The sequence below is a fragment of the Schistocerca serialis genome, chromosome 6 (genome assembly GCF_023864345.2).
Source record: "Schistocerca serialis cubense isolate TAMUIC-IGC-003099 chromosome 6, iqSchSeri2.2, whole genome shotgun sequence".
Classification (NCBI taxonomy): Eukaryota; Metazoa; Arthropoda; class Insecta; order Orthoptera; family Acrididae; genus Schistocerca; species Schistocerca serialis.
The window spans coordinates 598618348-598642232 of NC_064643.1; the positions used below are offsets into that span (position 1 = coordinate 598618348).

Here is a 23885-nt window from a genome sequence, read left to right on the forward strand (position 1 = left end):
GACGTTCCAAGAGAGACGTTTTGCATCACAGAGATTTACTATTGAAAATTTGGGGCAGTAATTTTCAGGAGGAGTCAGACAACCTATTATTTCCCCCCACATACATCTCGCGTATTGACCACGAGGAAGAAATCAGAGCCAATTCAGAGGCTCACCGACAATCATTCTTCCTACGCACTATTCGAGAGTGGAACAGGGTTGGAGGGATTAGATAGTGTTACCGAAACTACCCTCCGCCACACACCATTTGGTGGCTTGCGGAGTATGGTGTAGATGTAGATACATCAAAGAAGCAGTGACGGAAATAAAGGAATGGTAAAGAGTGGAATTAAATTTCCAGGTGAAAGAATGTCAATGAAAAGATTTGCTGATTACATTGCTATCCTCAGTGAAAGAGAGGGGAATTGCAAGACGTGTTGGATGGAGTGGACAATCTAATGAGTGCAGAATATTCTTATAGAGTAAATCGAAGACAGACGAAAGTAATGAGGAATAGCAGGTATCAGGTTACCGAGAAATGTAACATCAAAATTAGTGACCACGAAGCAGACGAAGTTAAGTTATTCTGTTACATTGACAGCAAACTAACACATAACAAACAAAGAAACACGTCCACTAATATCAAATATAGGCCTTAACTTCTCGAAGAAATGTTTGCATATATCTGTTTGGAACACAGTATTGAATCATGGACTGTGGCAAAACCGGTAAAGAATGTTTTTTTAAAGTTTCTGTATGTTTGTCGTCTGTATGCTGACTGGTAGGTGTTGTATGTGAGTTCATACACTCCTGGAAATGGAAAACAGAACACATTGACACCGGTGTGTCAGACCCACCATACTTGCTCCGGACACTGCGAGAGGGCTGTACAAGCAATGATCACACGCACGGCACAGCGGACACACCAGGAACCGCGGTGTTGGCCGTCGAATGGCGCTAGCTGCGCTGCATTTGTGCACCGCCGCCGTCAGTGTCAGCCAGTTTGCCGTGGCATACGGAGCTCCATCGCAGTCTTTAACACTGGTAGCATGCCGCGACAGCGTGGACGTGAACCGTATGTGCAGTTGACGGACTTTGAGCGAGGGCGTATAGTGGGCATGCGGGAGGCCGTGTGGACGTACCGCCGAATTGCTCAACACGTGGGGCGTGAGGTCTCCACAGTACATCGATGTTGTCGCCAGTGGTCGGCGGAAGGTGCACGTGCTCGTCGACCTGGGACCGGACCGCAGCGACGCACGGATGCACGCCAAGACCGTAGGATCCTACGCAGTGCCGTAGGGGACCGCACCGCCACTTCCCAGCAAATTAGGGACACTGTTGCTCCTGGGGTATCGGCGAGGACCATTCGCAACCGTCTCCATGAAGCTGGGCTACGGTCCCGCACACCGTTAGGCCGTCTTCCGCTCACGTCAAAACATCGTGCAGCCCGCCTCCAGTGGTGTCGCGACAGGCGTGACTGGAGGGACGAATGGAGACGTGTCGTCTTCAGCGATGAGAGTCGCTTCTGCCTTGGTGCCAATGATGGTCGTATGCGTGTTTGGCGCCGTGCAGGTGAGCGCCACAATCAGGACTGCATACGACCGAGGCACACAGGGTCAACACCCGGCATCATGGTGTGGGGAGCGATCTCCTACACTGGCCGTACACCACTGGTGATCGTCGAGGGGACACTGAATAGTACACGGTACATCCAAACCGTCATCGAACCCATCGTTCTACCATTCCTAGACCGGCAAGGGAACTTGCTGTTCCAACAGGACAATGCACGTTCGCATGTATCCCGTGCCACCCAACGTGCTCTAGAAGGTGTAAGTCAACTACCCTGGCCAGCAAGATCTCCGGATCTGTCCCCCATTGAGCATGTTTGGGACTGGATGAAGCGTCGTCTCACGCGGTCTGCACGTCCAGCACGAACGCTGGTCCAACTGAGGCGCCAGGTGGAAATGGCATGGCAAGCCGTTCCACAGGACTACATCCAGCATCTCTACGATCGTCTCCATGGGAGAATAGCAGCCTGCATTGCTGCGAAAGGTGGATATACACTGTACTAGTGCCGACATTGTGCATGCTCTGTTGCCTGTGTCTATGTGCCTGTGGTTCTGTCAGTGTGATCATGTGATGTATCTGACCCCAGGAATGTGTCAATAAAGTTTCCCCTTCCTGGGACAATGAATTCACGGTGTTCTTATTTCAATTTCCAGGAGTGTATATTATTGATCACAACCTTACCACAAACTAACAACAGAAGAAAACTTCCGCATACAGAAGGCAATAGCAGAAGGCAATCAAGTTTTAAATGAATACACTACACTCTGTAAAGGCACATTATTTAACACATTAAAGGAACTTTACAGAAAAGCAACACATACAGCTAAAGGAGCTCACACGCGCAAATACACATACACACACAAACACACACACACACACACACACACACACACACACACACACACACACACACAGTGAGAGAAAGAGAGAGAGAGAGAGAGAGAGAGAGAGAGAGAGAGAGAGAGAGAAAGCGATATAAAAGTAAACAAAATTCAAATTCCGCACTAAACTCACTTTTGAACAAATGAACGTAGACGGTGTTAGAACACACAACAACATCGTGTACATCACTCTTTGTGAATTGAAAAGGCGTTTATAAAACCGAAATTACACAAAGTAGGTTTAATATGTGTTGCAATGCCCTCAGTACACGAAATAAGAAGGATCAGTCACTACAAAACGTGAATAATATCAAAATACAAACGGAAAACATTTTGTCTCACCAAAATCACGTTTTCAAAAATCAAGGGATGTGTGATCTCGCTGATAAAATACACATTTACAACGTTTAGTTTGCAGATGATGAGCTATTAATGTAGGACACCATACAAAAGGTCATGCAGAACCACATAATGTAAAATCAAGATTAGAAAAGAAACGAACAAAAACTGTCTTTAGGCTTCATTTTGTCTGATTAGTTATAATCTAAAATATGTTCACTTTTTACAGTTGTTCAATATAAAAAAAACCACTGATGACGGCACGGAAGTGCTGAAACATGTTTGGATAACAAGAAAAAATGGTTTTGGATAAAAGGCGTAACCTACATCCAAAACTTTTAACTACAAACACGAGAAAGTACAAGAGCTGCAAATCCAAAAGATTAATATAACACTTTCATTAAAGCTGCTGGCGGAAAATCAGTAACAAAATGGCTCTGAGCGCTATGGGACTTAACATCTGTGGTCTTCAGTCCCCTAGAACTTAGAACTACTTAAACCTAACTAACCTAAGGACATCACACACATCCATGCCCGAGGCAGGATTCGAACCTGCGACCGTAGCGGTCACGCGGTTCCACACTGAAGTGCCTAGAACCGCACGGCCACAGTGACCGGCCAAAATCAGTAACAACTCTTTCTCGCCACACGCGAGTTATTTTAATGAATGAAAACGACACTGAATTCTGTATGAATTTGAAGGGTTGAAAGGGAGTTTTCCAAATTTTGTGTAATGTTCTTGGTTTTCACCTGGGCGCTTTGTTTGGGAGTTACTTTTATTTACCTGAAAGTAACGAGAAAAAATGCTTGCTGGCATTCCATTAGCCGATGCTGCTTCGCGGACAGTACAGTCTGCCTGTAACGTGCGCTTGGGGCACACAATACTCATTAAAGCCTGTACTATTATAAGTGAATGGGGTTCACTTTACAAGACAGGATTTTTGTATAGATATTGACCGCGTGTACCTTAATGGTGGCTAATCAGACTTACACCCACTCTGTAATAACAATGATACGTCAAGTAAGTCCGAAATGCAACTACACGTCAGGACGGACAAAAAAACAACACAGAAGATGCTACCAATTTGTTAATAATACGGTCGCCAGCCTAATTAGGCATTAACTGAGTTTCTTCCCTGTACAAGTTGGCAGATATTCGTGCAAAGCAACAAGTAGTAACACTGCATAATATAGTAGAATTTTAGAACCAGAAAATCTATTGAACTGATAGTTTCACGTTCTGTACTGATATGGAAAAACCATAAATACATAACACTACACTATAATGTATACTACAAAACTTCGTACTGTCTATTGATCTGATTAAAATCGGGCATAGGTTACCCTAGAAACAGCACTTTCGAGTCACACACACAATGTCAATTTTGTTAAAGATAAAAACACTGATAAATTTTGGATTTTATATTGACTTTAACTTTTGCTGGTCAAATCAATTTAGAGCACTTCAGAATTCAAATGAATAAAAAAAAAGGGGGGGGGGACCCTGAAACTGTTATGATCACTGTATTAAAAAAATTAATTACTGACACCGTTATGCGCTCAAGATTTCCAATATATGAGTTACTACTCTCTTTATCTTATTTCCTACTCATTTAAATACCTTTATATCTGTCTCGAAATAATTAAACTTCATTACTAAATCAATATTAAATTTATCTTCCAACTTTGTCAGACCTCCGTTATTCATTTACTGATTCATTAACAAAACAGTTCTTTAAACACCATTCTAACATAGCTAGGTCTGCAGGTAATTATTATTAACACAAACTTAATTTTCATCTCGGGACACTCGGATTGCACAACATTTGGAAAGGACCCTGTCTGGGTTAGTTGTGAGGATAATTAAATGATAGGAAAGTTCTGGTAAAATTTAAGTTGTTATTGAACAGTATGGAACAAAAGTAACACTGGTCCATACGAATACAGTACTAGAAGTTTTAACCTGTTTGTATCGATGCGGCGGTTGGCAGGCGGCGAGATAGCGAGGCACAGAGCACACATTCAACCACAGCTATGGCTCTTGATGTATCGGCACTTTAATTCTTCTTAGCGTCGCAATACTTTTCCATTTAGTGCCTATGGAATTTTGCCATGCTGTATGGGCGTTGGAACGGCATACCCGAGGCTCGGTGAAACTACGTCTTCCAGGAGAGCCTCCTCGCTCCAGAACGTATTGCTCAGACCAATGCCAAACTCCAACAACTACTGCTGAGACCGTTGTCCCACGTGCATTTTCCCGCGCTCGCCTGCCATCCACCTTTTACCGCTCCCTTATAGACAGGGTATTCACCCGAGGTTTTGCATTCTACATATCCTAATACATTGCCTACGTATGGACCAGACGCACAATTACAATTTTAACATCTTACAACAGTCTCAACATTTGTTACACTTCAATTCTATTACAATATTGCTTGATATTTGACATAAACATTAATATTCACATTGAAAATTGTTCACAGTTTTCTTAACACAATGGCATGAAACAAGAAAACAAATGAAATCAGAACATCAATTACTCAAGTTTAACGAAAAATCAGATGGAAAAAAATATTATTTATGTGTACGATAGTACAACGTCGTTATTGTTACATGCCCAATGGGAGCATCATTAGATTTCAACCTTTAGTTTTCATGGGTGGACAGAACCGCTTTCACTGGAAACCAGTGTTTTAAATGGTAGATGCATCTCTGAGGTTGCGGAATTGTTGCACCGTGAATTGCTGATGATAGCATTCGTGATGCTGGTATTGACCTTGTCTATGTATGCCCCTGTCCAGAACACTAATAGAAACGTAGCTGTTTGTTTAACTGATTAACTGCATTAGTTTGTTAGTGTACAGAGTTTTCAGTGCGTGCCCGTTAACTGACTGCTGACCTACTAGTATGGCTACTATTGTGCTGTGATGTGTGCGCTCATTCACTGAGATGACAAAAGTCACGGGGTAGCGATATTCACATACACAGAAGGCGGTCATAACTGTATCTCGTACACAAGATACAAAAGGAGAGTGCACTGGTGGAGCTGTCGTTTGTACTCAGGTAGTTCATTTGAAAAGTTTTCCGACGTAATTATGGCCGCACGACAGACTGTGAACGCAGAATGATAATTAGAGCTAGACGGGTGGGGCGTTGCACATCGGAAACCGTTAGTAAATTCAATATTATGAGATCCATAGTGTCAAGAAAGGAGGAAGTACAAACATGTTTCGGGAAAATCAGGAATACAGAAGTACAAGTTGCTGAGTAATGAAGTTAATAGGAAGTGCAGGGAAGCTAAGAAGAAATGGCTGCAGGAAAAATGTGAAGACATCGAAAAAGATATGATTGTCGGAAGGACAGACTCAGCATACAGGAAAGTCAAAACAACCTTTGGTGACATTAAAAAAAGCAACGGTGGTAACATTAAGAGTCAGCGGGAATTCCACTGTTAAATGCAGAGGAGAGAGCAGATAGGTGGAAAGAATACATTGAAAGCCTCTATGAGGGTGAAGATTTGTCTGATGTGATGGAAGAAGAAACAGGAGTCGATTTAGAAGAGATAGGGGATCCAGTATTAGAATCGGAATTTAAAAGAGCTTTGGAGGACTTACGGTCAAATAAGGCAGAAGGGATAGATAACATTCCATCAGAATTTCTAAAATCGTTGGGGAAAGTGGGAACAAAACGACTATTCACGTTGGTGTGTAGAATATATGAGTCTGGCGACATACCATCTGACTTTCGGAAAAGCATCATCCACACAATTCCGAAGACGGCAAGAGCTGACAAGTGCGAGAATTATCGCACAATCAGCTTAACAACTCATGCATCGAAGCTGCTTACAAGAATAATATACAGAAGAATGGAAAAGAAAATTGAGAATGCGCTAGGTGACGATCAGTTTGGCTTTAGGATAAGTAAAGGGACGAGAGAGGCAATTCTGACGTTACGGCTAATAATGGAAGCAAGGCTAAAGAAAAATCAAGACACTTTCATAGGATTTGTCGACCTTCTCAGACCTTCTCAGACACACAGCCGTAGGCCATCCTATAAAATGGCCTTACGTCCAGTGAGGTCTCCCTGCCAGGGTAAACAAAAGTATAGGCTTGTACACAAGTTGGATTCGGAAAAGAAGAAATGGCATTGCACATGTAGCTACGAATTATGTCTACATTACCGTTCACAGTGGCTGTCTAGGTTATTTTATGTTTTGGACATTGCAGGATGGCGTACCACCTGCGTCCCGCTGTGGGATACAGAAGAGGAATGTATGAAGATGGTTCCCGTCGTGTACAACAAACCCAAACCCATGAACATAACGCAAATTCTAATTCAGAGGCAGATGGGTTCGAAGAAGAGACTTCACAACACGGATCTGACGACGGATGGGACGTGCCGATGTCGCGCCTGCCAGCGTACCTATTCGGAGATGGAGAGTCATCCGCGGCGGTGGCCCCAGTGGGGGCCCCTTTAGAAAGCGACAATACAAAATGGTGCAAGCTGTTCTAGATTCTGAAACAAGTAGGGGTAAGCTATAGGGAGAGACGGGTCATATACAATATGTACAACAACCAAGAGGGAATAATAAGAGTGGACGATCAGGAACGAAGTGTTCGTATTAAGAAGGGTGTAAGACAAGGCTGTAGCCTTTCGCCCCTACTCTTCAATCTGTACATCGAGGAAGCAATGATGAAAATAAAAGAAAGGTTCAGGAGTGGAATTATAATACAAGGCGAATGGATATCAATGATACGATTCGCTGATGACATTGCTATCCTGAGTGAAAGTGAAAAACAATTAAATGATCTGCTGAACGGAATGAACAGTCTAATGAGTTCACAGTATGGTTTGAGAGTAAATCGGAGAAAGACAAAGGTAATGAGAAGTAGTAGAAATAAGAACAGCGAGAAACTTAACATCAGGATTGATGGTCACGAAGTCAATGAAGTTAAGGAATTCTGCTACCTAGGCAGTAAAATAACCAATGACGGACGGAGCAAGGAGGACATCAAAAGCAGACTCGCTATGGCAAAAAAGGCATTTCTGGCCAAGAGAAGTCTACTAATATCAAATACCGGCCTTAATTTGAGGAAGAAATTTATGAGGATGTTCGTCTGGAGTACAGCATTGTATGGTAGTGAAACATGGACTGTGGGAAAACCGGAACAGAAGAGAATCGAAGCATTTGAGATGTGGTGCTATAGACGAATGTTGAAAATTAGGTGGACTGATAAGGTAAGGAATGAGGAGGTTCTACGCAGAATCGGAGAGGAAAGGAATATGTGGAAAACACTGATAAGGAGAAGGGACAGGATGATAGGACATCTGCTAAGACACGAGGGAATGACTTCCATGGTACTAGAGGGAGCTGTAGAGGGCAAAAATTGTAGAGGAAGACAGAGATTGGAATACGTCAAGCAAATAATTGAGGACGTAGGTTGCAAGTGCTACTCTGGGATGAAGAGGTTAGCACAGGAAAGGAATTCGTGGCGGGCCGCATCAAACCAGTCAGTAGACGGATGACAAAAAAAAAAGTGTCAAGAGTGTGTCGAGTATACCAAGTTTCGGGGATTACCTCTGACCACGGACAATGCAGAAGCCGACGGCCTTTACTTAACGATCGAGAGCAGCAGCGTTTGCGTAGAGCTGTCAGTGCTAACAGACAAGCAACACTGCATGAAATAAACGCAGAAATCAATATCGAACGTACGAAGAACGCATCCGTTAGGACAGTGAGGCGAAATATGTCGTTAATAGGCTGTGGAAGCAGACGAGCGTCGCGAGTGCCTTTGGTAACAGCACGACATCGGCTGCCGCGCCTCATCTCGGCTCGTAACCATATCGGTTGGACCCTAGACGAATGGTAAATCTTGGCCTGGTCAGATGAGTCTCGATTTCAAGCAGTAAGATCTGATGTTTATAGCAATGCTAATTTGGCAAGTTTTAGAACACAGAAGAAACCCACTGATGATGACGAAATTGTTGCTGAAACTAGTTAGTGAAAGCCAATAAGCAGAACAAAAGTGTTTTGCACCAAGGCGTATCCACAATCCCTTAGTGACGCTATATTTGTTTAACTTAACGCGGTTTCTGGATTCGAGTTAATAGCTCAAGTTGGAGGCATGTAAAAAAATATATTCACATGGCTTGGCAATGCTTCGTCATACGCAGAAATGGAGCACATTGTTGCTGTTCAAGCTCTAGAATGTAGATAAACGCCTCATCTCCAGAAAAAAAACTTCCAGCACGCAATCGAGAACTGGCTATCGCTGACTCTTGGAAAAACGTTATGGAGCGAAACGAGCTGCGCTTCTGCGCCGTCTTACTCTAGCTTTCCCGATAAGTCTCTGAAAATTACCCTTCAAGAGAACGAAACAAGCTGTGTAGTGTCCTTGTCTTATCAGGGATCCTGTTGCAACGCATACCTTGCGATCTCTAGCCTCGCCCATTCGCCAGCCGAAGTGGCCGTGCGGTTCTAGGCGCTTCAGTCTGGAACCGCGAGACCGCTACGACCGCAGGTTCGAATCCTGCCTCGGGCATGGATGTGTGTGATGTCCTTAGGTTAGTTCGGTTTAACTAGTTCTAAGTTCTAGGGGACTGATGACCTCAGAAGTTGAGTCCCATAGTGCTCAGAGCCATTTTGAACCTCGCCCATTCAGTGACATTCGACTTTAGTTCTGCCACGGCTGCCAAGGGACGGCATATGAATGCAAGTCCTCGTAACGGACGTCGCATTTAACGGCCTTGTCTGTGCACTGGTTTCGCGATGTCTACTGCAGTGCGCATTGGTATTTGAGTCGCTAAAGCTAATGGCAGTTAATTCCATTTTTTTCTGCTGATAGTCCGACAACATCTATGCAGTATTCAGGACTGCTTCTTGGTTCGGGAGTGCGGGAGTTTTGGATCTTTGATATACGTATTTCGCTTTAACTACGACTCGAAAATTGGGAATGAAACGCACACTGATACTTAGCTAGTTTAACAAATAGTAGAGGAAAATCTTCATCTTTTTTGGTCACAATATTGACAATATCACAATCATTCACGTCTAAAAAATTTGGAAAATGGAACATATGAAAATGTTAATATTTTCGTGCCACCAAATGTCATGTTAGATAGGTGTGTTTGGAAAACTGATTAGTCTTTTGAGGATTAAAGAGTACGCCGTTAATCGATGAAAATTGACAACTTGCATCTGTAATGGAAAGTATGTGTGATAAGTAGGGTTTTTGGATGGTTGCTCTTGACCAGTTTCAACTCAAAACAATGAACAATACTTTTTCACTGTGCTGTTTCAGTGTAGACATCCAATCACCGACCACTATAAGTTCACACGTGGGTACATCCTTCTATTGAGAATCGACTTTCGCAAACACTTTTTGATTTAAATGATAAGATCCCTCATATATTTTCAATAAGTGATGCTCTGCAGATATTAAACATTTAAAGGCAATGTTGAAAACTTAGACAGCTGTGAAGATAAATAAGTACGTGTTTCATTGTTTATGCATACGGATTTAATGAAGCGGCTGTGGCTTAGGATGACACAGCTGTGGATGACTGCAATTGAAAGCAAAATAAAGCGGCACACCTTAGTAACCATCGGTATTTTCAATATAAGCACTCCGTCATCAGGCCACGAGTGGCCTACCGGGACCATCCGACCGCCGTGTCATCCTCATGGAGGATGCGGACAGGAGGGGTGTGGGGTCAGCACACTGCTCTCCCGGTCGTTATGATGGTATTCTTGACCGAAGCCGCTACTGTGCGGTCGAGTAGCTCCTCAATTGGCATCAAGAGGCTGAGTGCAGCCCGAAAAATGGCAACAGCACATGGCGGCCTGGGTGGTCACCCATCCAGGCGCCGACCACGCCCGACAGCGCTTAACTTTGGTGATCTCACGGGAACCGGTGTATCCATTGCGGCAAGGCCGTACTTTCAACATAGCTTCCTTCAATTACCTAATACATTATATCGTCGGACAATCGTAGTTCTTTCTTTAAGACCTAAGAATCACTTGTATTATCTGAATATACTGTTTATACGATTAAAGACTGTTAGAAAGAGTCACCAAGTGGAACACATTTAATTTGTTTCTCCACTGAGTTAATCGCGTTATAATAGTTCACATTCCCTTCGTAGTAACTCGAGTACATTTTAATAAAGTGCATAGAGCTTATGCGTAACACTGTTAATGGAGGAAAACTACAGCGTTCGCGAGACACTGATGTGAAAAAAGGTAACACACGTGAAGCCGTTCGAGTGCGGCGCGGATACCACGAAGCCATGGACCCTAGTTGTCAACAAGGCACTGTGCAAGCTGATGGTGGGCCCATAATGGTCTGGGATGTGTCTGGATTGGGTCCGCCGGTCCTACGGAGGACTGGAAGTGGTTATGTTCGGCTACTTGGAGACCATTTGCAGTAAACGGCGATGGAATTTTTATTGATGAGAATGCGCTATTTCGCCGGGCCACATTGTTCGCGATTGATTTTGATAACATTCTGGGCTGTTCGAGCGGACAATTAGGCCACACACATCCCCCGACAGGAATCCCATCGAACATTTATGGTACATAATCGCGACGTTAGGTAGTACATGAAATCCTGTAGCGCCAACACTTTCGAAAGTATGGACCGCTGTAGAGGCAGCATACTCAGTATTTGTGCAGGGGACTACCCACATATTGTTGAGTCCACGCCACGTCGAGTTGGTGCACTACAGCGGGCAAAAGGAGGTCTGGCACGATACTAGGAGATACCCCATGACTTCTGTCACCTCGGTGTGCAGGGTGGTCCATTGATCGTGACCGGGCCAAATATCTCACGAAATAAGCATCAAACGAAAAAGCTACAAAGAACAAAACTTGTTTAGCTTGAAGGGGGAAACCAGCTGGCGCTATGGTTGGCCCGCTAGATGGCGCTGCCATAGGTCAAACGGATATCAACTGCGTTTTTTTTAAATAGGAGCCCCCATTTTTATTACATATTCGTGTAGTTCGTAAAGAAATATGAATGTTTAAGTTGGACCACTTTTTTCGCTTTGTGATAGATGGCGCTGTAATAGTCACAACCATATGGCTCACGATTTTAGACGAACAGTCAGTAACAGGTAGGTTTTTTAAATTAAAATGCAGAACGAAGGTACGTTTGAACATTTTATTTCGGTCGTTCCGATGTGATTAATGTACGTTTGTGAGCTTATCAATTCTGAGAAAGGATGCTGTTACACCGCAATTACGTGTAAATACCACATTAATGCAATAAATGCTCAAAATGATGTCCATCAGCCTCAATGCATTTGGCAATACGTGTAACGACATTTCTCTCAACTGCGAGTAGTTCGCCTGTCGTAATGTTCGCACATGCATTGACAATGCGCTGACGCATGTTGTCAGCCGTTGTCGGTGGATCACGATAGCAAATATAATTCAACTTTCCCCACAATAAGAAATCCGGGGGCCGGCCGCGGTGGTCTAGCGGGTAAGGCGCTCAGTCCGGAACCGCGCGACTGCTACGGTCGCAGGTTCGAATCCTGCCTCGGGCATGGATGTGTGTGATGTCCTTAGGTTAGTTAGGTTTAAGTAGTTCTAAGTTCTAGGGGACTGATGACCACAGATGTTAAGTCCCATAGTGCTCAGAGTCTTTTGAACCATTTTTTTGAAATCCGGGGACGTCAGATCCGGTGAACGTGCGGGCCATGGTATGGTGCTTCGACGACCAATCCACCTGTCATGAGATATGCTGTTCAATACAGCTTCAACCGCACGCGAGCTATGTGCCGGACATCCATTATGTTGGAAGTACATCGCCATTCTGTCATGCATTGAAATATCTTGTAGTAACATCGGCAGAACATTACATAGGAAATCAGCATACATTGCACCACTTAGATTGCCATCGATAAAATGGGGCCCAATTATCCTTCCTCCCATAATGCCGCACCATACATTAACCCTCCAAGGTCGCTGATGTTCCACTTGTCGCAGCCATCGTGGATTTTCCATTGCCCAATAGTGCATATTATGCCGGTTTACGTTACCGCTGTTGATGAATGGTACTTCGTCGCTAAATAGAACGCGTGCAAAAAATCTGTCATCGTCCCTTAATTACTCATGTGCCCAGTGGCAGAACTGTACACGACGTTCAAAGTCGTCGCCATGCAATTCCTGGTGCATAGAAATATGGTACGGGTGCAATCGATGTTGATGTAGCATTCTCAACACCGACGTTTTTGAGATTCCCGATTCTCGCGCAGTTTGTCTGGTACTGATGTGCGGATTAGCCGCGACAGCACCTAAAACACCTACTTGGGCATCATCATTTGTTGCATGTCGTGGTTGACGTTTCAGATGTGGCTGAACACTTCCTGTTTCCTTAATAACGTAACTATCCGGCGAATGGTCCGGACACTTGGATGATGTCGTCCAGGATACCGAGCAGCACACATAGCATAAGCCCGTTGGGCATTTTGATCACAATAGCTATACATCAACACGATATTGACCTTTTCCGCAATTGGTGAACGGTCCATTTTAATACGGGTAATGTATCACGAAGCAAATACCGTCCGCACTGGCGGAATGTTACGTGATACCACCTACTTATACGTTTGTGACTATTACAGCGCCATATGTGACAAAGCGAAAAAAGTGGTCCAACTAAAACATTCATATCTCTTTACTTACTACACGAATATGTAATAAAAAAAGGGGGGTTCCGATTTAAAAAAAAACGCAGTGGTTATCCGTTTGACCTATGACAGCGCCATCCAGCGGGCCAACCATAGCGCCGTCTGGTTTCCCCCTTCAAGCTAGACGAGTTTCGTTCTTTGTAGTTTTTTCGTTTGATGCCTATTTCGTGTGATATTTGGCCTGGTCAATATCAATGGACGACCCTGTATAGTGCCCTAAGAAATGTATACTGATTGGTGTGTTTGGTCACTAGGTGTATATAGTGTTTGTGTTGACTGTGGCAGTGCTGCTGTACCGGGACTCGCTGGTGATGGCTTGCGTGGCGCTGGTGCTGGCCGTGGTGATGCGCGCCCTCATCCAGTCGGAGGTGGAGGCTCCCAGCTGCGTGGCGGCGCTGCTCGACCAGGTGCCCACCTGGCCCTACGGACTCTCTCTGATGGCGCAGCCTCGGGTATGTGCAGGCCGCTGCTTGTCAAAGTGAAGGAAATGATTATTAACCGTGCGAAAGACCCCAAGGCAATGTTTAAGCGTACTGGTCCTTCAAGGCAAACCTACGGATGGTGTGGCCGTCACGAAATCGTCGAGGTCACCCCCCCCCCCCCCCCCTCTCTCCGCAGTCCGCCGGCCATAAGCGCTGTGATTCGCCTGCCTGATACGAGGCGTGTTTTTTAAGTAAGTACCGTTTTGAAATTAAAAAAAAGACATGCTAAGATATCTCAATAATTTTATTTTTACATGAAAGCCTGTACCTTAATCTACTTTTCTACATAATTTCAATCAATATTGAGGCACTTGTCATAATGCTGTACCAGTTTTTGAATACCCTCCTCATAGAAGTCTGCCGCCTGACTTGTTAACCACTGCATCACCACTGTTTAGACTTCCTCATCGTCTTGAAGACGCTGACCGCCCAGGTGTTTCTTCACTACGAGAAACATTAAGAAAGTCATCCCGCAAGGAGGAAATCGTAAAGCGTCTGTTTTCTCTCACCTTATTGTCCACTTCCTGCACCGAACTTTCATTAACGACCGAAGGACGCCCACTCCGTTGTTCATCATGCACATTTGTGCGGCCATCTTTAAATGCTCTCACCCACTATCTTACCATTCCATCACTCATAATGTTTTCTCCGTAAACTGCACAGATCTCACGATGAGGCCTTTAGCTCTAAGAAATCTTATAACAGCCCGTACTTAACAGTCGACGGGACTCACGGTTATCGGAGGCAACTTAAACACAGTACACAACGGAAACAAGGAAGAATCAGACTGTAATGGCGTCAGTGCGTAGATTAAGGTACAGGCTTTCATGTAAAAATAAAATTATTGAGATATCGTAGCACGTCTTTTTTAAATTTCAAAACGGTACTTACTTAAAAAAACACACCTCGTAGCTTTGTTGCCGCAAATACTCTGTTAAAAGTGCCTTAGGTCAGGGCCAGCTGAATGTTCTTTGTTTCTGTGCTATATCGTGCGTTGACGTGCGGTTTCAGTCTTTCACGGAACGGTGCATTGGTGTGCGTTTGCTAGTGAGAGAATTGCATGAGCAAGGGACCGCATGTAGCACTACTGTGGAAGGCGTGCTTAAAGGCCGAAAAGACTTTTGAAAACAATGTAAAATTGTCGTATCGAACGTATTTAAGACGCTTTTTACTCATCTGGCCAGCAGTGAAAAAGGGAGCAATAACACAAATTTTGATCAAAGATTCTTAAAATGAAAACAAAATGTGGCATTTCCGAATCGACTATATTCCGTATCAACGGTGTAGTAACATCGGCAGAATCTCTGCATGAAAGCAGGTGTTTTGATTCACCGCCGCCCGTTGTGACCGAGCGGTTCTAGGCGGTTCAGTCTGGAACCGCGCGACCGCTACGGTCGCAGGTTCGAATCCTGCCTCGGGCATGGATGTGTGTGATGTCCTTAGGTTAGTCAGGTTTAAGTAGTTCTAAGTTCTGGGGGATTGATGACCTCAGATGTTAAGTCTCATAGTGCTCAGAGCCATTTGCACCATTTTTGATTCTCCAAGAAAGGGGTAGAAATGAAAATTGAAATTACGCAATTTGACGATTTTACAAATAAGTAGTGTACAGAACTCTGCATCTATACTGCGACAGAGGAGAGTATCGAACGGCTATAAAAATGCAGAGTGATCTCCGTGGAAAAAAATAATTATTCTGGCTCAGAGACATCTGTTCTTTGACTTCCCCGCTCACTTGCTTTTTTAATTCAGAAAGTATAATGACGAACAAAATTTTTTAGTGGTCTGCAGAGACATTTTTGCAACAAGAACGACGTTTAGTGTAAAATGGAGTTACTGCTTGCTTGAGTACGACAGTCTTTTAGTATACTTCGATAAAACTTGGGTTTTACAAAACCACAGGCAAAAATGTATCTTGCTCGACGTCAACGGAAATATTGGCCTGAAAGTGGCTACATTTACTTTTGTACAGAGCACATCGGCAATATGAACGATGGGTGAAGTGACGAAGGTCAGTATGAGCAGCAAATAAAATTTTGAGGAATAGGGAATATTTCCGGTCCTACCAAGGAGTAGGAACTAAAATCCTGGTGACAGCACACTAGTATACGCGCGCTGTCGCGCGCGGGGTCTGTCATAAATAAAATGCATTCATATGTGACATGATAATTATAATGTCTCAGATTTTACCAATATTAATTCTATAGTATTCTCAGCAACTTTGTTGCTGGAAATCGTCCAACAGAACACAAATTCATCACCGACAATTTTCGTTACCATGCTGAACAGTTTACACTTCTACCGGTATCTAATTTTTCATCTCGGACACCATTTAGTTTTCCTGATAAAATATGTATCACATGCATCTATAAACATTGAGAATGTTCATATGTTATTTTCAGTTCAAATTGGTTCTCTTTTTTCCAAAGGTTAAGTAAAAGAATTTTTTTTAAAAAATTATTGTAACGTTAATTTTTATTTTTTTCGTAGCACCTGGCAAGAATTTAATTTTGGAAAGTACTCCACCATATTCAAGACCAAAAACAGAGATGTCTAATGTTTTTTCGAAATTTTTACTAACATTTGAAATAAACACTATTGGCATTGATGTAAGACGGTGAGATGATCTTGTGGTGCCTATTTTCGTGACGGTCGCTATGGTAACATTTTCTTCGTTTCTTATTCCATTCACGGATGGCATGTGGGAAAGATGCCGGTACCCGTCTGTATGGACCCGAATTCCTCTAATTTTAGCGTCAAGATTATTAAGCGATATGGAAGACCAACCTTTCTTGACTCGCTTAAAAACCTGAGTTGTCTGACTTTTCTAAGTAATGCTCTTAGCGATGTACGTTGCCTCTCTTGTAGCGTCTGCCATAGCAGCTGTGAGCTGCTAAAACACTCTCTTGTTAACTAAACAAAAACATGATGAATCGCGCATATAACCTTTTAAGGACGCCGAATGACGTACGATAGTCAATATTTGGTCAAACGAAAGTTTTGTTATCTACCTCTTTCGTATGTGAATTACCTTCCTGTAGCGGAACTAGCATTCGGAGTGGCTCTGCTGGGCTGAGACGTGTGCAAATTTCCAAAACTTATTTTCACTCAAAAAATTGAATCAGATATTACCCAGAAGGGATGTGCTTCCAGTTACCATTTACAAGTAAATTCATTATTTAAATGATTACAACCATAAAAATCACAAATAAAATATCAACACAAGCATCAATTCAGTCTCCAACAGCTATAGCTCAAGAAAAAAAAAATCAGTCCTTTAAGTTAATTTATTTTCAAGCAAGTAAAGCACTCACTTGCAGCTTGAACAATTGTCTCACGGACAGAGGATTAATGGCTTAATGAACTGACTTCAAATAATGTCAAACTCGCACCGATCTTGAAACTGTCACTAAAACTGAGCCAAATCCGTCAGCAGTCTTTGGCAACTACAGCATAAAATACAAGAACCATAAACTGGTTTCTTACTGTATTAATTATTAGCCATCAAAGGGAAGGGTGCCAAGGTATAATAACTATGTTTAAAGTTAACCACGGTGTGAAACAGTGTAATAAACTACATATAGAACTCTATCTTCTGGCCAACAGCAAATAACACACTGATTCAAAAAAACCTTGTACCCAACGTCAAACAGCGACTCAAATGGCCGGCCGCTGTGACCGAGCGGTTCTAGGCGCTTCAGTCTGGAATCGCGCTGCTGCTACGGTCGCAGGTTCGAATCATGCCTGGGGCATGGATGTGTGTGATGTCCTTAGGTTAGTTAGGTTTAAGTGGTTCTAAGTCTAGGGGACTGATGACCTCAGATGTTGAGTCCCATAGTGCTTAGAGCCATTTGAACCATTTCGACTCAAATGCAGTTACACAGATTTGTATGACCACTGGGTCTCGGTTAACTAAACAATTTACCGCAAATTCCAGTCCGCTAATTTATGCGGAAATAATCACCTTCACATTTAATCAGCAATCGACGCAAAGTGGGGCCCTACGAGACACAAGGGGTCCTTCGTTATGCAAAGTTTTCCATCGCACAGGAACTGAAGCAGATCGATCGTTGCTAACAAGTCCGGTAGCGATTCGGCGCGTGGTGGAAACCTTGAGACCCCACCACCACTAAGGGCGATGTATACTGCAGAGATGTACAAAGTCTCTTCCAGCCTGCCTGCCCCTACCTCCACCGCAGTCAAAAAGCAGATCAACCTGTCGCAGCGGACACAAAAGAATGTATGTGCACCGCAGCGCAATGGTTAAAGCAGGCCAGCTTGGGTTTCCACAAGCGTGGTGATTTCCTAGGGACCGATTCAGCCTGTTGAACCTCGCAACCGATTGTGCTGTCAATACAACGTGACTAGCCAGGAAAATGTTTGTGTAGGTAGTTTCAAATGGTTCAAATGGCTCTGAGCACTATGTGACTTGACTTCTGGGGTCATCAGTCGCCTAGAACTTAGAACTAATTAAACCTAACTAACCTAAGGACATCACACACATCCATGCCCGAGGCAGGATTCGAACCTGCGACCGTAGCGGTCGCTCGGCTCCAGACTGCAGTGCCTAGAACCGCACGGCCACTCCGACGGCGTAGGTAGTTTCACTGGAGTTCATTTATTATAACAGTGGGAGCAGGAAAATGAACAAACCAAACGTAAAGGAGACTGAGGAGAAATTAAAAACTGTGGGATATACGTCAGCCTTGAAACAGAGCCATGTCCAGCAGGGGAAGAGTTTTCGGGTGCGTAAGAGGCAGCTTCTAATACTTCGGTAGGTGCAAATTGTGTAAAAAGTTACTTATTCGGGAACCTAGAGCATGTTATGACATATTTGTAAGTTTGACCGTCACTTTTCTCATTCCAGAAATATTCTGAAACAGGACAAAGACTTGGTGACTCACAAGCATGCACAAATGTGTGCAATGGACTTCTGGACATTTTGCAATATACAGGCTTTTTAAATTTAGGGCAAACATTGATTGAAATAGGAAAAAAGGCTCAGTGGATATTAAAAACCACGTTATGCTAGTATGCAACGTAGTATGAGGAAATTTCACTGCGAAAGAAGAGTTTCTTCATTCAGACATGCACTTTTTAGATTAACGTAACATGAAAAACGTACTTGGTGTTTACTAAAATGCATTTAGGGAATTTAGAATCAACTATTTTGGCCACATAGAATGAACTCAACGAAACCTCAATACCCCTTCTGGAAACGGTAATAAAAATTTATATAATTTGGTTCCAATTGGTTGGAACACACTAAGGTTAAAGAAAGGAGGCTTCCAAAGCCTTACTTTAGTTGGCTTTGCAAAGTAATAGACATCTTCAAGTTCTGACGTGCAAGGTAACTCGACTTTCAGAGATGGTTCTGCTTAATGCAGAAAACATGTGTTGGACATGGCCTGATCATGATTCCAATTGAGAACGGCCAGTACTAACCGAAAGAGGGCGATGTTGCAGAAAAAGCCGTTCGTCTCGAAATAGTTAAATAAGCTAGAAACACGAAGAAGACGAAAACATGGACAAATAAAATCCACCATTTTTTGGCATACAATGATCTACAAAATATACAGGATGGTCCATTGATCGTGACCGGGCCAAATATCTCAAGAAATAAGCGTCAAACAAAAAAACTACAAAGAACGAAACTTGTCTGGCTTGAAGAGGGAAACCAGATGGCTCTATGGTTGGCCCGCTAGATGGCGCTACCATAGGTCAAATGGATACCAACTGCGTTTTTTTAAAAAAATAGGAACCCCCATTTTTTATTACATATTCGTGTAGTACGTAAAGAAATATGAATGTTTTAGTTGGACCACTCTTTCACTTTGTGATAGATGGCGCTGTAAGAGTCACAAACATATGGTTCACAATTTTAGACGGACAGCTAGTAACAGGTAGGTTTTTTAAATTAAAATGCAGAACGTAGGTACGTTTGAACATTTTATTTCGGTTGTTACAATGTGATACATGTACCTTTGTGAACTTATCATTTCTGAGAACGCATGCTGTTACAGCGTGATTACCTGTAAATACCACATTAATTCAATAAATGCTCAATATGATGTCCGTCATCCTCAATGCATATGGCAATACGTGTAAAGACATTTCTGTCAACAGCGAGTAGTTCGCCTTCTGTAATGTTCGCACATGCATTGACAATGCGCTGATGCATGTTGTCTGGCGTTGTCGGAGGATCACGATAGCAAACATCCTTCAACTTTCCCCACAGAAAGAAATGCGGGGACGTCAGATCCGGTGAACGTGCGGGCCATGGTGCATCGACGACCAATCCACCTGTCATGAAATATGCTATTCAATACCGCTTCAACCGCACGCGAGCTATGTGCCGGACATCCATCATGTTGGAAGTACATCGCCATTTTGTCATGCAGTGAAACATCTCCTAGTAACATCGGTAGAACATTACGCATGAAATCAGCATACAATGCACCATTTAGACTGCCATCGATAAAATGGGGGCCAATTATCCTTCCTCCCATAATGCCCCACCACACATTAACCCGCCAAGGTCGCTGATGTTCCACTTGTCGCAGCCATCGTGGATTTTCCGTTGCCCAATAGTGCATATTATGCCGGTTTACGTTACCGCTGTTGGTGAATGACGCTTCGTCGCTAAATAGAACGCGTGCGAAAAATCTGTCATCGTCCTTTAATTTCTCTTGTGCCCAGTGGCAGAACTGTACACGACGTTTAAAGTCGTCGCCATGAAATTCCTGGTGCATAGAAATATGGTACGGGTGCAATCGAATGTTGATGTAGCATTCTCAAATCGAAGTTTTTGAGATTCCCGATTCTCGCGCAGTTTGTCTGTGACTGATGTGCGGATTAGCCGCGACAGCAGCTAAAACACCTACTTGGGTATCATCATTTGTTGCAGGTCGTGGTTGACGATTCCCATGTGGCTAAACACTTCCTGTATCTTTAAATAACGTAACTATCCGGCGGACGGTCCGGACACTTGGATGATGTCGTCCAGGATACCGAGCAGCATACATAGCACACGCCCGTTGGGCATTTTGATCACAATAGCCATACATCAACACGATATCGACCTTTCACGCAATTTGTAAACGGTCCATTTTAACACGGGTGCCGGCCGGGGTGGCCGAGCGGTTCTAGGCGCTACTGTCTGGAACCATGCGACCGCTATGGTTGCAGGTTCGAATCCTGCCTCGTGCATGGATGTTTGTGATGTCCTTACGTTAGTTAGGTTTAAGTAGTTCTAAGTGCTAGGGGACTGATGACTTCAGCAGTGCTCAGAGCCATTTGAACCATTTTTAACACGGGTAATCTATCACTAAGCAAATACCGTCCGCACTGGCGGAATGTTACGTGCTACCACGTACTTATATGTTTGTGACTATTACAGCGCCATCTATGACAAAGCGAAAAAAGTGGTCCAACTAAAACATTCATATTTCTTTACGTACTACACGAATATGTAATAAAAAAATGGGGGTTCCTATTTTTAAAAACTCAGTTGATATCCGTTTGACCTATGGCAGCGCCATCTAGTGGGCCCACCATAGCGCCATCTGGTTTCCCCTTTCGAGCTAGACGAGTTTCGTTCTTTGCAGTTTTTTTCGTTTGATGCTTTTTTCGTGAGAGATTTGACCCAGTCACTATCAATGGACCACCCTGTATTATTTCCCTGATCCTCGTCTACGCGGCTACGGAGAAAACGCTTCATCAGCTTCCGAACCATAATCATAACACTACATTGGAAGCTTGCAGAAAAAAAACTGCTACGTAGCGTGGCATAGCGGAAGGCGGGTGGGCAAGCAAGATTCCTGTAGCCTGCCTGGATTGGACGTTGCTTGGCTTGGATGGGAGTAATGTTCTGTTGATAAATCGCGGCAGCTTTCCTGTCTGGCCAACAGGCAAGCATGTGGTGGGAGGGGGCGGAGCGGGGGGGGGGGGGGGGGGCGGAAGGGAGGGGGGGCGGCAGATCGCAAAGGAAGACCCGCGCTGCCTGCCGCAGGGACGAGCGCCAGCCGGGCTCGCAGCCCACGCTAAGATTGGCAACGGAATTTTGAATTCAGCGTGCGTAGTGAGGGAATAGTGCCGTCATAATCTCGTTAGGAATCTTCTGGAAATCTGTGCCTCCAATGACTAGATTTATGTAGACAATGTACGTTAAACAGCTCCAGGTGGGTACCCTAGTTACGGTTGTAGTTCAGAAAGTCTGAAGACAGGTTTGATGCAGCTCTCCGCGCTACTCCATCCTGTGCAAACCTCCTCATCCCCAGATAAGTACTGCAGCCTATGTCCTTTTTAACTAGCTGGAGCGTCAGAGGAGTCAGTGACGGGCTGGAGAGCCCCGACGAAACATTGTTGAAAGTAAAGAACAACTTTATTTAACTCCAACACATGGCATGTCGCAGCTCACAGAAGGATACGTGCCTCTCTCTGTTGTCTCTGGCTGGCACTGACGTGTGGGAGGCGTCTGCGATGCTGATGGCAGGTCCGTGGTAGGCCAGAATCCATTAGAGGCCACCGCCATTGACGTCAGTGGCGCGATACTTCCCTCGGTCGTGTGAAACCTGGTGGTCCCATCGCTCCGCATGCGTCATTGCCATGGTGCGTGGCAATGGCTGCGCGGGGTGTATGACTCCCTCTCCTCTGGGCGGAGTTGGACGCCGGCTGGCGCTGCGGTGTCCCACCAGGAACTCAGCGTCGGTCACAGCAGACACAGATGGAACATTGGCGGGGCTGTGGCACCGAGACTCGTGAAGGACTGGGTGCTGGCGGCGGCAGTTGCAGCCCGTGGCTGCTGCTGGCGATGCCCTGCCGTCCTGCTGTCCGACGTGGGTCTTGCGTCATAGCGGCGCTGCTGGATGCAGGCACAGAGAAGTGCTCCCTGCCTCAAACTTCAGACTTACTTACGTGCCTATGGGGTGCATTTGTTTCTCTAAAACACAGCATCTAGTCACATCACCCGTAACAAGCGACCGCTGTGCAGTGCAGTTGACTGCAGCACTCGGCTACCTTCGCCTCACAGTCCACTTGCCTGCCTGTTACTGTGAGCCACGTGTCGCCACACTGGCTGTTACCGGCTCGTGGCTGCTAAAACAACGCTCCACAGTGGCTTTCTCACTATTACAAGTAATCTTATAGCATGGACAACCACAGCTAAAAAACTTGTACATAATATGAGGGATACTCAAACAATCTGAAATAAAAAATGGTAAAACAGTCTATAACAAACTGACGAGGGAACCTCCCCATCGCACCCCCCTCAGATTTAGTTATAAGTTGGCACAGTGGATAGGCCTTGAAAAACTGAACACAGATGAATTGAGAAAACAGGAAGAAGTTGTATGGAACTATGAAAAAAAATAAGCAAAATATACAAACTGAGTAGTCCATGCAGAAGATAGGCAACATCCAGGATAATCTGAGCTCAGGACCGCCGTGGTCCAATGGTTAGCGTGAGCAGCTGCGGAAGGAGAGGTCCTTGGTTCAAGTCTTCCCTCGAGTGAAAAGTTTAGTTTCTTTATTTTCGAAAAGTTATGATCTGTCCGTTCGTTCATTGACGTCTCTGTTCACTGTAATAAGTTTAGTGTCTGTGTTTTGCGACCGCACCGCAAAAGCGTGCGATTAGTAGACGAAAGGACGTGCCTCTCCAATGGGAACCGAAAACATTTGATCGCAAGGTCATAGGTCAACCGATTCCTCCACAGGAAAACACGTTGATATATTCTATACGACACTGGTGACGGGCATGTGCGTCACGTGACAGGAATATGTTGTCGACCCACCTAACTCGTACACTTGGCGAATGGGTAAAAAGATTCTTCTACCTTGCCCGCTTTAGGATTTCTTGTGGATGTGATAATCACTCCCAAAAAAGTGATGAAAACATAAGAGTTTGTCACATAAACTGCAACAAATGAATGCAACAGTTTCACAG

The 23885-nt window shown here is 44.2% G+C and overlaps 1 protein-coding gene across 1 annotated transcript in view; it reads left to right on the plus strand.

Annotated features, from left to right (window-relative positions):
• LOC126484022 (5-hydroxytryptamine receptor 3A-like) overlaps window positions 1-23885 on the plus strand; it is a 139955-nt gene that overhangs the window by 100312 nt on the left and 15758 nt on the right. The window contains exon 8 of the mRNA XM_050107348.1: window positions 13749-13915. Within this exon, the coding sequence (XP_049963305.1) occupies window positions 13749-13915 (167 nt within the window). The remainder of the gene's footprint in view (window positions 1-13748; window positions 13916-23885) is intronic.